A 13,737-nucleotide genomic window follows, 5' to 3' on the forward strand; every position below is an offset into this window, starting at 1 on the left:
CTGTAAGCACTCCAGGGCCCAGGTTCTCAGCTGGTATAAACTGATATTAGCTCCATTTACACCTGCTGAGAATCTGGTCCAGCAGAGGCATAAGACTCCCATGAAGTCACATGTGCAGAGTCCTAGGAGGACTGGGCCCAGGGCTGGCACACTAAGAGGGAAAAAGTTGTGTCCCTTTGTTTAAGGTAATTACATTTCAAAACCACTTCCTGCCAAAGTTATAAAATAGCAGGAACATGGAGCACTCACTGCCACTTCTGCTTTCCTTTTGTGCTTCCCTTCATTTCTGTGCTTGGTGGAAGGTTGGGCCAGTTTTATGGAGCTTTCGCTCTGTTCCATGCCTAGTAGGGGGAGGGAATAAATTCCCTGGAGTCTGAAGTATTACGGTTTTCATAGCCCGGATTTCTAGTGAAACTTTCAGTATGTTGTAATGTTCTGTGTTTGAAAACTAACTGGCTGAGCTAATACAGCATTTTTGAGCCCCAGTGGAGTAAATAGCTCTAGGATACCATGGCAATGGGTGCATTATAAGTACCTATAGGAGGCAAATATAGAGCACAGTCCCATGACCATAACAATCAACACGGGCCAACATCTTACTTTAGAGCAGGGGTTCTCAAACTTGGGATCGTGACCCCTCAGGAGGTCACGAGATTATTACGTGGGGGTCAAGAGCTGTCAGCCTCCACCCCAAACCCTGCTTTGCCTCCAGCATTTATAATAGTGTTAAATATAAAAAAATGGGTTTTTTTTAAAGTTATAAGGGAGGTCGCACTCAGAGGCTTGCTGCTTGAAAGGGGTCACCAATACAAAAGTTTGAGAACCACTGCTTTAGAGCTAAGCACTAGAACATTTCACCATTTATCTTTCTTGAGCTTGCATTACAAGTCCTGTCGGTTAACAAGCTCAAGTGGCACTTGATGCGTCTATCAACAGTCCAACCCTGTGGACAAGCAAATGAGGAACTATAAACACTCACTCCAAAGTCACTTTGCTGAGATCAGTGGAAGGACCGTGGAAAATCCAGCCTTTCACATAACACTGACATGGGCAGAGAAAATAAAAGCTCCAACATGCGTTTGAATCTCCAAAGTTTTATTTGACTTTTTAAATTTGTGAACCAAAAAACAAGTTTGGCAAACGTTTAGCAGAAATTAGTACAAGAGAAAGTTACCAGTTGCATTGGCAAACTGCATTTTAAGAGTAAAAATCTGCCTTCTGATGCATGGAAGGATTCCTCTTGGCTCCATTGAAACTACATAGATGTAGCTGAGGATAAATTTGGGCTCAAATTGCCTGGTGAGTATTTGATTAGAAAATTGACCAAGGTTTAGTGTGTTGTATTTTTTATGAATAAAATAAATAAATAATGGGAGTGACATGCAACTGTAACCCCCTGTAGCCTCAGTTGTCAGGCAGATTTGAAACAAGGACTATAATCATCAAAGCACATCTAGTAGCTAGCACTACTAGTAGCTGTTTGCCTCTCTGTGGACTAGGCACTAGAGCAGTGATACAAAACACCCTTTACAAGCATGTTACACAATGCAGCAGTCAAAAGGCACCACATTAGCAGCATGTCTGACATTGTCATACTAATGCTTGTCCAAGTTAGTCAAACCACACGGCACTGTTGTTGTTTGTTTGAAACATCTGTTACTTCCTAACAGCAGAAACAGGGCACCAGAAAAGACAGGCTATGGGTCTGATCCAGACTGGTATTTCCTATGATAGGTTATAAATATGCTCTGAAATGGCCTGATTTCCAGAAGTGCTGAGCACACCACAGCTCCTAGCTGCAATGGGAGTGGCCAGTGCTCATCACTTTAATATATCAGGAGATAGGCATCTACATCCTGCTCCCCTTTGTGAGATGACCGTGCACATCTTTATAAGGAGTTTGCCAGGTATTGGGGCTGCTATTCAGACAGAAGTTTGCAAAAGACTTGTTGAAACACATCCTCTGCTAAAAATCCCATGTGGATTAGGCACTGGTTTGAGACTCAGAAGACGCGAGTTCAATTTCCAGCTCTGCCACTGGCTGGCTGCGTGACTTTGCACAAGTCACTGCCATGCTCTGTGCCTCTGTTTCCCCTTATATAAACTGGGGATAATGATACTGAGCACCTTCGTAAAGTGCTTTGAGATCAACTGATGAAAAATGCTATGCAAGACTTAGGTATTATTATAACTATGAGCCATTCACATTGTACAACGTTCAATAAGGTACTGTGGATTCAACAGTCTTCAGACAATACTTTCCTTTTCTTCCATCTTTTCCCCACCTCTGGTTAATTTCTACTCTTGTTCCCTCTAAGATCTCCCTATGCACTGCTTCCCAATCTCTCTTCCTAGCCCTGGACAATAATCCATCCATGTATCTCATAAATCCTTTTGATCTAAAACAAATAAATGAAAATAATCACCATTATTTAGTTCAGTAGAAATGAATTAGCTGGAAATATAAAAAGATTAGAACATGATTAACAATGTTATTTAATAACCATGATCCAAACCACACACGACATACAATTTAATACCTACTGCACAAATATCAATTTAGTTATTCCACATATCCAGTCTAAAGTTTAGCTCCAATTCCCTGACCACCTAAGCCAGGTATGCAAAGCAGAAAAACACAGATACCCTTTCCAAGTCAGATTAATTCATCGGCAGTCAAATTCTGCAGAGAAAAAGAAATCATCACATGATAAATCAAGCCTGGGTGTTGTAAATAGCAGCAATGGAGAAGCTGGGAAATCTTATCCTAGAAAGTAAATTCAATTTGTTTTTTCTCCATGTTGCTTTTATGTAAGGGATTTTCAAACCGGTTTGTGTTTGGGTGCACTCTAAGGACCCTCTCCTCCCCACAAGGAAAGTGGTCAGTTTTACTAGCAATAAGTGTATAAACTCAAAGGGCCCTATTCTACCCATCAGAAATCCCCAGCCATGTCTATACTGGAATATTGCATAATATTAGAATGTGCGTTAGCTAACTTGATGTTAAATATGACTTAGCATCCAGTGTAGACATGAAAACGTAACTTTTGGTCTTCATTAACTCTAGAGACTCCCTTTGGGTTAACCATGACCAACTAGCACATTTCTGACTATGTGTGTCTACACTATGCACTAAATCATTTTAATATCATGTTACTTAACATGTTTTCTAACAATGCATTTTCCCAGTGTAGACAAAGCCACGGTGATGTCACTTCCTCATTCATTTGGAACAGTGGATGAAATCTGGCTCTCAATAAACCAGTGAGGTGCATGTGGATCATATTAGACATTTACTGTGTGTGCATGGCAATAGACAAGTTCTTGAGTAAAAGGGTTACCTATGTCTTAACATTAAAATGTGTCAAAATTATCATCTTTGTCTCTGCATCTCCACTATGAGGCATACACTATTTAATTTCCAGCAATGGACATTTCTTAAAGTGACCAGAAAATCTTTTGGTTTTGTTCAGAATTTTTTTCTATTAACATCCTGCTGTACCCTTCACTAGCGATCATTAAAGTAGCAAGGCTGACACAGAGGTCAAAGATTATGTGGTTTCCTGTTCATTTTTTTCCCTAAAGGGTCCGCTCTGCCAGCATGCCAGCGAGAGCTGTACATCAGCATCTGAGGGAAGAATTTGGCCTTATGTTTGTTTGTGACTGTAAGATGTTTGGATGCACTTTGAGAACCTCTGATGAAATGCTCCAATGAAGTTCTTAGCGCTATTATTGTTCTTAATAAAATTATGGGCCTGGTTTTCCTATACATTTAATTTAAAATTATTAATCACTCCCAAAACCATCAAAAGAAGGAATCAGAAAAGTAGAAACTGAAAAGATTTGTCTGCATAGTGGAGATTCTAATCCCAATACTCTTGGCGTGAAATCTTGGTCACATTAAAATCAACAGGCGTTCAATGGACTAAGATGAGACTTGCTATCTTCTTAGATTCTTTTGCTTTTGTTTTCAGAATTTGCATGCCTGAAATTTGTAGGAAATTTGAACTTTGAGGCTAAATATTTTAAATATAAACCTAAGTATGCACACTCCATCCTCTATGGCCCAACCCTGTTCCCATTAACAGTAATGGGAGCCCTTCTATCAGTGCGATTCCCTGATCTGTAGGCACTGGCAGCAATCACAACGTGCCACTGAAATCCACAAAAAAAGACCCCCAGAAAGTTATTTTCTGAACTAGTAAAACTTTAATTAACAGGAGTTTCTCTTGGCACAGTTTTTGCTATTAAATAAATAAAGCATTTAGTCAAAACCATCTATATTTACTATACAAAATACTGAAAAGCAAACATTTTTAAAAGATACGGAAACTTAGGGTTCTGTGAAAAAAAACTGTGCTACATGAGCAGTTATTCACACTTAATGCACGTAACACAAATGCAACACAGTATTTAGCTACTGTATGTTTGTACATGGCTGGTGCAAATTTTTTAGCGTGGGGATGCCATGTTATTAAAATTCATTTGTACTTCACAGAATATAAGCAAGGTAGAATTTGTCTTTTGGATATCAAAAAATAAATCAAGTTCAAAGCTGTGGCTCATGGTCAATTGTGATTCGCTGTTTTAAGAGTCCACTTTCATTGATATTAACTTTGGACATGTTTAGATTAGATGGGAGTTTGTTACTACTGCTGTTATCTTTTCTGGCAGAATATCTTTGGGTTTTAGAGCAATTCTTGCCCATTCTACATTCCTTCCTCTCCCAAGCCCCTGCCCCCCCAGATGAAACATACTAAATATATTCTAGATTTCAAATATTTTGGCCAGCAATGATCTGTGTATTTTTAAAAAGATCAACCATTTCCTTTGTTAACATTGCAGAATGCTGGCAAATATTCTGCTGAAAAGAGAACAGCATCACTTACATCTCAGGAACAGATAACATGGCATCCCTTTTCAGATGGAATGTACACTTGTGTGTTTGCATGCGATATAACATAAGTCACTTGAATACATCAGACTTCGTTAACACTATAATATAAATAAGCTTATTCCTTCTACTAGACATGTAAATGCCTTTTTTTTGCAGTCCATAATTATATATACATTGAAAAAGAATGATACACAAGCAGCAAAATAGGCTTACACTAGAACAACTCAGTGGTAACTAACCAAATTTGTGGCCGTTTCATATTTTCAGTACAGAAAATTCTGCATATAAATATTTTTGGACTTAGGAATTTTAAAATAAACAGAACAGTATAGTTGTCACACAGATCAAACACACTTTAAAACATTTTGCTAGCTTTAACAGAACACAATGTCGACGTCTAAAAAAGAAATTAAAATAAACCAGATTTTTCAAAGGGACAATAATTCTAAACAACTGCTGATTTTGGGAGCCATGAGATGGAACTAATTACCCACAAGCAGTGATTCCTCTCCAATTCCACAAGAAGGCAAGGCTTTCCAAATTGTTTTCTTTAAATGTCGATGTCTCTGTGTCCTTCCCTAGGACAGTATCCTTCTAACAGGTTTAATGCTCAGCAGCAGGGAAATCTCCCATCTTGAACTGATCCAGACTGCAGTTGCAACAAAACGTGCCCTATTCATAAAGGGCCCTTAGAAATGTGGGATAGTAACATTTCACACTATACATTGTAGACAAAACACACAAATAATTAAAAGAAACCTAAAACCAAAAGCAAATACGTTTGATAGAACAGTTACATTTCTATGTGATCAGAACTCTACTTTTTAGTTCCAAAAGCAATAGAGCAGTGGCTATTTAGTCACTTTTGCCTGCACTGTACAAATGTACTACAAATCTGAGCCTCATAGAAAGCAAAACTCAGATTTACTGACTTTTTTTGTCACACTTTTTCCCATTTGCATTTGACCTTTAAATTTCTCAGCAGCCGATAATGGTCTCATAGGTCTTGCCTCATTTTACTTTGTGGAATGGAAGCCCTTTGATATGAAAAGAGTGGTAGAGGCCAGAATGACTGTGAGCAGCGTTCTTTACATGTTGAATTGTCTTTAAAAAAACAGGAGCAGAGCAAAGCTGTAGGTGCTGGGGAAACACAAATCGCAGGCACCCAAGAAAATGCCATGGGGTATGTGTTTTATACCATACCTAAAAAGTCACGGTTGTAAGAAAAAAATAATGTTAATATTCAAACCACAGATTTCTAAAACACAAGAAAATGTACCTGAGAGTGTGTGTGTATAGATATATATATATTTATCTATTTATATTTTATATATATATATATATATATGTATATTTGCCAACATTTAAAGCGAGAAGTATATTTTCCTCCAATTCTTTCTCAAAACAAAGAATTGTGGATGAAAAACAAAATAAAACAATGAATGTTAGTTATGGCCCAAGCATTAAGGTTTAGTGAGGGTTCACATCCATCTCTTTTCTTTCCCCTCAGATGGTTTCCCAATGCAGAATGGAGAGTAAATAAAAGAAAAAAGGAAGTATATTTAAATACTACTTGATATCTAACAGACTGGACTTGAGTCAGTAAAGAACCTTGAAGGCAAAAAGAAAGTATCAGTTGTAAAATGTAGCTCTGTTGACAAATATAGCTAATATTTCCTTGTAATTATTAAGATAGTGAAAGTACAACACAAACAGGCTACATGAATGCAGTATATTAAAATCCCCTTGTAGCACATTACAATCAATAAAAAGAAAATAAAATTTGAATAATACTAGAGGTAGCAGCTGTTTGTATTTTCTGTTATTCTGAGTATTTCTGGAGTCCAAACCTTCGAACATTGCTCCCCTGATAAAAGGCTTGTGTGCAATAAGCCGACATATGGCAGACTGGTAAGCTAGATGTCTGCAGTGTTGTTTGAAGTATCTTTTTCTAATACAATGAAGGAAGTACTAGTAAAGGAAGTGCGTTGATGACCTGCATTAAATCACAGCTCTGGCTGTTTGTTGTTTTACTAGCCACTTAAAAACCAATATCAACAAGTTGTTAAGTAAGCTATGCAGTTTCACAACATATAAATAGTGTAAGTTTCAATGGTTTCATATAATTTCTAAAATATACGCTAGCTGAATATTAATGGAGTAACAATAATATTAATCATAATAATGCCTTAGTCTGAAGTCACAGGAAGGCGTTTCCTTCATATGGGGGGATTCCTGGAGATGTTGGTGGGATCGGTTTTATGTCTGGTAGAAGTGATGATAGTGGTGGTGATGCTCATGGTGGTGATGGTGTTCATGTCTCTGGATCATTTGTCCAACTTGGCCTTCATATAAAATGACTGCGGGCAGGTCTCTTACTTGCTCTTTTTCCACAACTGTCCCCGGAGAATGGAAGGTTTTGCACATTTGATGATTCTCCTTTGCCCTCTGCTTATGTTTCTTGTGAGCCTGCTGGGACTGCATGGGGAGGTAAGGAAGATTCTGGCCCACCCGTGCAGTTGGGGAAGCCATTGGCATGGATGCACCTTGAAGAGGTTTATTCCTTACTGCCCTTCCAGGGTGAACAGAGGCTACGTTTTTGCTCTGGACCTTGGGAGACCTAACAAAGTGCTTGTTTGAGTCCTGATTGCGCAGCCTTTGTTGTATTTCTGCAATCTTGGCATATGAGGCATCAGCCAAATTGATGTGGCTGGGGTCCACCACTTGAGATTTCCTGTGATGGGCATGGAAGATTTCAGGTTCATGAGAGCGAGATCTAGTCTGATTCACAGCTCTATTTGGTGGGTCGTATTTCTGAGCTGCTGGAGGAGATCCTAGAAAAGAACAAACAGAGTTAGTTATCTAATATTTCAAATTTTAATTAGCAGCATGCACTTGGCAGGGTTAAGTTTATCAGCAGAGTGGAATTTTCCTCAGGAAGTGAACGTAATTATACCCGTAGCTGTTTAGGAAAAGTTTTAAAAGTCCTTGTGCCAGAGTGCTAGGCAAGAACGGTTGAGCCAGCACTCTGGTCACGGCAGCTCCAATCAAACAATGCAGAATGGAGCTGGTTAAATAGAGCTGGGCCTAATTTGTGGGGGGAACAGAACTGGCAGGCCAATTAAGCCATTAGGCAGAGGCTACAAATAGGCACAGGAAGGAAGTAGAAGGGGGAAAAGCGGGCAACAGGGGGAGGAGAGAGATTACCCTTTGCTGCTAGTTACAGGAGCTGGGGACTCCCTAGGACACTTGGAGCAGAGCTGTATATAGTATGAAGGTGGTGTAAATAAACTACACAGGATGTTTGACCAGCACAAGGGTCTCTGAGCAGTTTGTGAACCGAAGCGGAAGCAGGAGCCAGAGGACCCTGTCACGGTCCTATTATTAAATACTATCCAATGAAAAATTTTTTTTAAAAGAAGGCCTTACTGTCAGGCTCTGTGGGTGTTGAGACTCCAATCCTCCACCTGGCAATCTCACAGACAGCAGCTGGGACCACGGATCCAGGAACCTGAACTAAGGCACAAGCCCCATCTCTATGCTGATTGGGTGACTGCCATAGTTCCTGATTGGCTTAAATAAGGGCTGAAGCCCAGAGGAGAGAACAGGAAGATGGCTGTACAACTGGGCTTCCCGCTGCCATGGACTGCTGCTCCGGTGTTTACCTGTTCTGGTCTTCTGATCCTGACCTCCTTGTGTCCTGACTCATGCAGGGTGGTCACTCACATGTTCCCAGAATTCAAAACATTCCAGTACTTCTGGGAACGGCATGGGCCTGCCTCCGCTTGTGTGACCCCACCTCTGCGGGTGACCTTGCATGTGAGGTCATAGCACACGGGGAGGCATCATCTCTAAGTGCATGCCACTCTGCCCCTGCTGGCGTGACCTCACATGTGTGATGTGTTCAAGGTCACATTGTAGGGGGGAGAGTGGCATGCTCTTAAAAATGGCATCCCCTGACCAATTCCGGACAAAACCAGACAGGGGACACCCCAAAAGAAGACTGTCCAGTTCAAAACTGGACAAGTGGCCTCCCTAGATTCTTGATAACTGACTCTTGATCCCTGTCCTCTGATTTGTCTCTTGATTCTGATCTCCTAGCGTTCCAACTTGGCCTGATTCTTGGTAATTGGCTCCTTGACCCTGGACTCTTGGCTTGCACCCCAGTGCCATCCAGTGCTACCCAGGCCCCAGCCCTGGCACTTACTTTATTTTGACAAACTCTCCTTCTTGGACATCAGTCTAGAGTGTATCAAAATTATGTCATCTGATACAGTAAAATACAGAGGCAGGGCAAACCCCTTTGAATCTGGGGGGTTTGGTTCTGGATTGGATGCCAAAATCTGAAAGCAACTATTTTCTGGTTCCAGTTCAGATGTGGCCTGCATCATCGCAGCCTAGCCCTGATTTTGCCTCAGTCCTAATAAACTGAATCTGAACACTGCTCTCCAAGCCCATCTTCAGTACATAGCTATGGCTCAATCAGACAACATGCTCATTTCTAAAGTCAGTGGGCCCAATTCAGCCCATGTAGCTGAAGACAGAACTGGGACAAAAGTCTGAAAAATCAATTCCTATATTACCTGGCCCAAATTTCGACGTATAGTTTTCTATTCCTGCAAGATCCAAATAGTGGTTTCTCCTTTCAATGTTCTCATCCACACAATGGCGATAGCACCCGCTTTGCTCAGGAGTGTTGTCACTGGGGTGATATCTGTGGGCACGAAGCAAAATGAAAATTCAGCAAAACTTCTTCAAATTGTTACTGCCACCTCGAATCCAAAAGTTCTTGGACACTTTGAAATGATAGGAGTTATTTGCAAAAATACACAATGAACGTCTGACCACCTGGATTTCCAATGGGCTAAATGTACAGCCCTGCATCGACTCTCCTTTCCCTCCTATACATTGATTCCATGATGTTGCAAAAAAAGGGATACTTTCAAATCTGCTTCACGCAAAAGCAGATAAAAACACCATGAGGGTTTATTTCATACTGCGTAGAGTCTGTCGTTGGGCCAAACCATTCAATACATTCGCTAATCTGGGTATGCCAAGGAAAGTCTGCTGTTTGACATGGCTGCTCCCAGCTCTGCAGGGAGGCACTGGAATGAGTCTGGTGTTAGATAAATGCTCTAAATGTCCATGTGGTTCTGCTTCAGGGAAGTAGGCAGGTGTATTTACTAGAGAGAAACTGGGGGCGAAGGTGTCAGTGGAAAAAATCTGAGCAAATGCATTGCTTTTTGCCAAAATACGTTTAATAAAGTCAGATCAACCTCTGGCTTCATAATCCCGACTCCTTTTCCTTCTCAGCTTTGCAACTTTATTTATAGCCGAACTATTTCCTGAGAATGAATATCTGAAATACCATTTGTTTATGAGGGGGGAAAAAAATCAAGCAGAGGTTTACAATACTGTAGCCAACAATGCTGAACAGTTTAATTCACCACGTCCAGATGTGAACAATTTCTCTATTGCAACAAATGGGATGAGGAAAACACTTTTTTTGATTAAATCACGGATTATCATTCAGGGTGCCACTTCCATCTCTGAGACCGTGGGATGGAGTTTGCTTTCCTTTACACCGCCGTGAAACCCTACTTATATCAGTGGGAGGCCAGGATTTCAGGCTGGTTCCAAAATAAGGGCTCACTCCTGCATGGTGTTGAGTGCTCAGGCCCCAGTTCAGCACAGCATTTAAGCTTTATCTCTCAGCACCTTGCAGTCTGCAGGATTGTGCCCGGTGTGAGGTTGGTGTCTCAGTAGGGATCGCGTAGAGAGCCGCCTTGATAAAAATCCCCAATCTATCACAAGGTGTCAGAGTCATTTGGAGGATTAAGTTTACATTGCTTTAATATATGCAAATATTCTTGCATGGAACACTGCCTGCTTAGAAAGCCGTGAAACTTTAAAGGTTTGGAATATGGTGCTGAAGTCACCTCTACACCCTGGAAGTGACAGAAGCCACTGCAGTAGCGTGTCAGAAGGAACTGGAACGGGAAACTACCAGGCTTTTTCTGCTTTTGATAACTAATCAGCCCGGACACCATACAAACCTCATCTGGATCTTTGTGGAATTCTACAATTATGGCAGTTTAACTTGTAGAAACACAAATCAAAGAGCTTCAGCAGCTACGATTTGGCATACGAGTGCCATATATTGCTGCTGATCTTCCACAGCTCGTGGAGATCAATGGAAGTTGCATGCATGCACTGAAGACACTGTATGGTTCATACAGCATAGGAATAACTGTTTCTGGTCCAGCACAATTCAGCATCATTGTATAAAACTGCCCAAAATGGAACTACCTAGGAACCAGTTTTTTGGTACTGTAATGAATTCCATCCCTCACTGAGACAATGGAGAAAAATTATGCTAGTACCATCACAGCTCTGAATTCTAACAGCTTTCTTACATGTAAGATGACATTCAAAAATGCAAATATACACAGTGAAGCAATTACACCTTGATGAGAGATGTGCCCCGCCGCCAAAGAGAACTTCAAGTATTTCTGACCACTGGGGTTTCTGGCATCCATCGCCTGCCTGCTCCTTTGCACATACATGGAAGCATTCAGGCATCAAACACTTGATTCTAATCTTCTGCAGGATGTAAGAATGTGTGTATCTGAGAAAGAGACATTTGCTAATGTCTTTGAACAGTATGTGAAACCTTTTTCTGAAACTCTGAAGCATCATTATGAGGAGGAGTCCTGCCATTATAAAACAGAACGGGGGATACAGCAGCACGAATATGTAGGTCAGGAAACTGCAAAGGACATTTCCTGAAAGCTGCGGTCTGAGAGAACATGACATTTAAACAAGCCAGGGCTAAATTGCTTAAACAGGTCTGGGTGAATAGGAGGAGAAAAAGCCAATATGTACCAATGGAGACTGTGTATCTGTGGGAGAGGGGAAAGATATTTCAAAGCCTTGTTTTAGATAAGTATTTTCCCTGTTGCCCAAAAGCAAGTAGAAACAGCAACAGAAATGGGGTGGCATTAACACAGCCGAACCATGAAGTTGCCTGCTAATGGTGTTCTCGCTGTCCGGGCTATTATTATTATTATTATTATGAGAGAGATGCTGGGTAAACCAATCATAAATCTGGATACTTGATCTGAATACGTGCATTAGCACTACAGCTAGAAGCTCTAGCCCACAGCTTCCAACATATGAAATCCCACTCCCAGAATACTTTTCCCACCTTACAGGCAGGGACATCCCTATCAGCTCCATCTTGAATATTAACAGAATCTTGCCTGTAATTCCCAGGAGAGTGAAATCATGAAAATATATGCCCCTCATACATGATTTCATTGCAACTCTAAAGGAGAGCCCCCACATTCATCCCCTTGCCACTGATGAGCATGAGGAAGACTTTCACATGCTTAGCCATTTGGCCAACGTGCACAGAAACTTGGGCTTATTCCTGTAACAGACACAAAGGCCAGATTCTTTGCTGTGTCCGCATTTGGCAGGGTGTCGGGAAGAAAGGGGATTCTCGGGAATTCAGTGTTGGCGTCCTGATGCTCTGCTTAGCCCTGGTCACTGGTTAGAATTGCCTAGGAAGGCTCTAACATGAGCCTGCTGGCAATGGTACCCAAGGGACCATCTGCATCCTGTGGCAGAGGGGTAAAAAGGGAGCAGAGCCGAGAATCTGCCCCATAGAAAACACATTTGGTGCAAGTCTGACTGCTGGTTTCAAACGGGGTTAGTTGACATTCAGAATACAGCCCTGTCCTATTCCGAAGCAGCACCTTGTTCAATTCAGATGAAGAAACAGCTTTTGAACAGGTTATGGGCTCTACATCTTAAGTCAGCTAAGATGTCTCTTCATGCAAATACATTCAAAATACTAACCACATAATATGGACTTGTATTTGCAAGGGGGGGGGGGAAATTCCACCCTGAACTGCCTGCTCAAGTAATCAACCAAGTGCCCAGAGAGCCTTTGTGCTAAAAACCATCTGTATGGAGTCACAAGGAAAAAGGCAGAATTTGTTTTCTTGCCTGTAATTTTGATCTCTGAATCTGGATCCACGGCTCTGGAGTATGTCTGAGTATTTCTGTCGAATCCAGAGAAGGGAGGCCCAGTTGCTTTTTGCCCCCACCCTTCACCCCCCAAGGATCCTGAACACTCCCTCTGCTGGCCTATTTGCTGAACGAAGTACATCCCCCTGGGAAAAATACTCCTGAAGTCAAGGACGCACAGAACGAGAGCTTTTTTGTTTGTATTGCAGCCAAAGAAACAATCACTACTATTGTGTCGATGGCGCGTCAGCCCCAACTAACGTTCCCTTTTGCCCTAGCTTGAATGTTAAGACAACTTCATACTAACCCAAACATATACAGTGACCATAGAGAGGATTTGTCCAAAGCAGTGGATCTATATTAGGAGATATGAAAATTACAGGATTATAAGTTTTTTGTTTAATTAGCCATTTGAACAATGGAAATAACACTTCTACACTGAATTGCAAGAGGAGCATTTTTGTTCACTGTATAAATAAAATAAGTAAGATACGCTTTGAAATCTGCCCTTGACAGATCTGTCTCAACTGACTATCACATATTCTGATGTTCAGTGCAGCATTTGTCTATAAGGCAGGTGGAAGATGTGAAATGGGGCAAATACATGCTTCTCTTTGCTAACCTTGCCAATGACATGACTAGACATTTTCAGAGGAACAAGGCCTATTCTAGATTGGCATCCAAACTAATATTGTGCATTCCTTCAGGGAGAGACTTCAAATAGGTCTGTTTTATCTTATCTTCAGAAGGCTGCAACCGTACCTGCAGCTGTGCATAAAAGAAACTACTGTATCTGTTCTTCACTG

General features: G+C 41.1%; 1 protein-coding gene across 2 annotated transcripts in view; it reads right to left on the bottom strand.

The window, feature by feature from the left end:
• Positions 1–4,169: 4,169 nt before the first annotated feature.
• NKD1 (NKD inhibitor of WNT signaling pathway 1) overlaps positions 4,170–13,737 on the bottom strand; it is a 150,725-nt gene continuing 141,157 nt past the window's right edge. For both annotated transcript variants that reach the window (XM_044987744.1, XM_044987743.1), the window contains 2 exons: positions 9,481–9,611; positions 4,170–7,731 (listed from right to left, as the gene is read on the bottom strand). In XM_044987744.1, coding sequence (XP_044843679.1) covers positions 7,157–7,731; positions 9,481–9,611 — 706 coding nt within the window. In that variant the 3' untranslated portion in view covers positions 4,170–7,156. The remainder of the gene's footprint in view (positions 7,732–9,480; positions 9,612–13,737) is intronic.

The sequence above is a fragment of the Mauremys mutica genome, chromosome 14, assembly GCF_020497125.1.
Source record: "Mauremys mutica isolate MM-2020 ecotype Southern chromosome 14, ASM2049712v1, whole genome shotgun sequence".
Classification (NCBI taxonomy): domain Eukaryota; kingdom Metazoa; phylum Chordata; order Testudines; family Geoemydidae; genus Mauremys; species Mauremys mutica.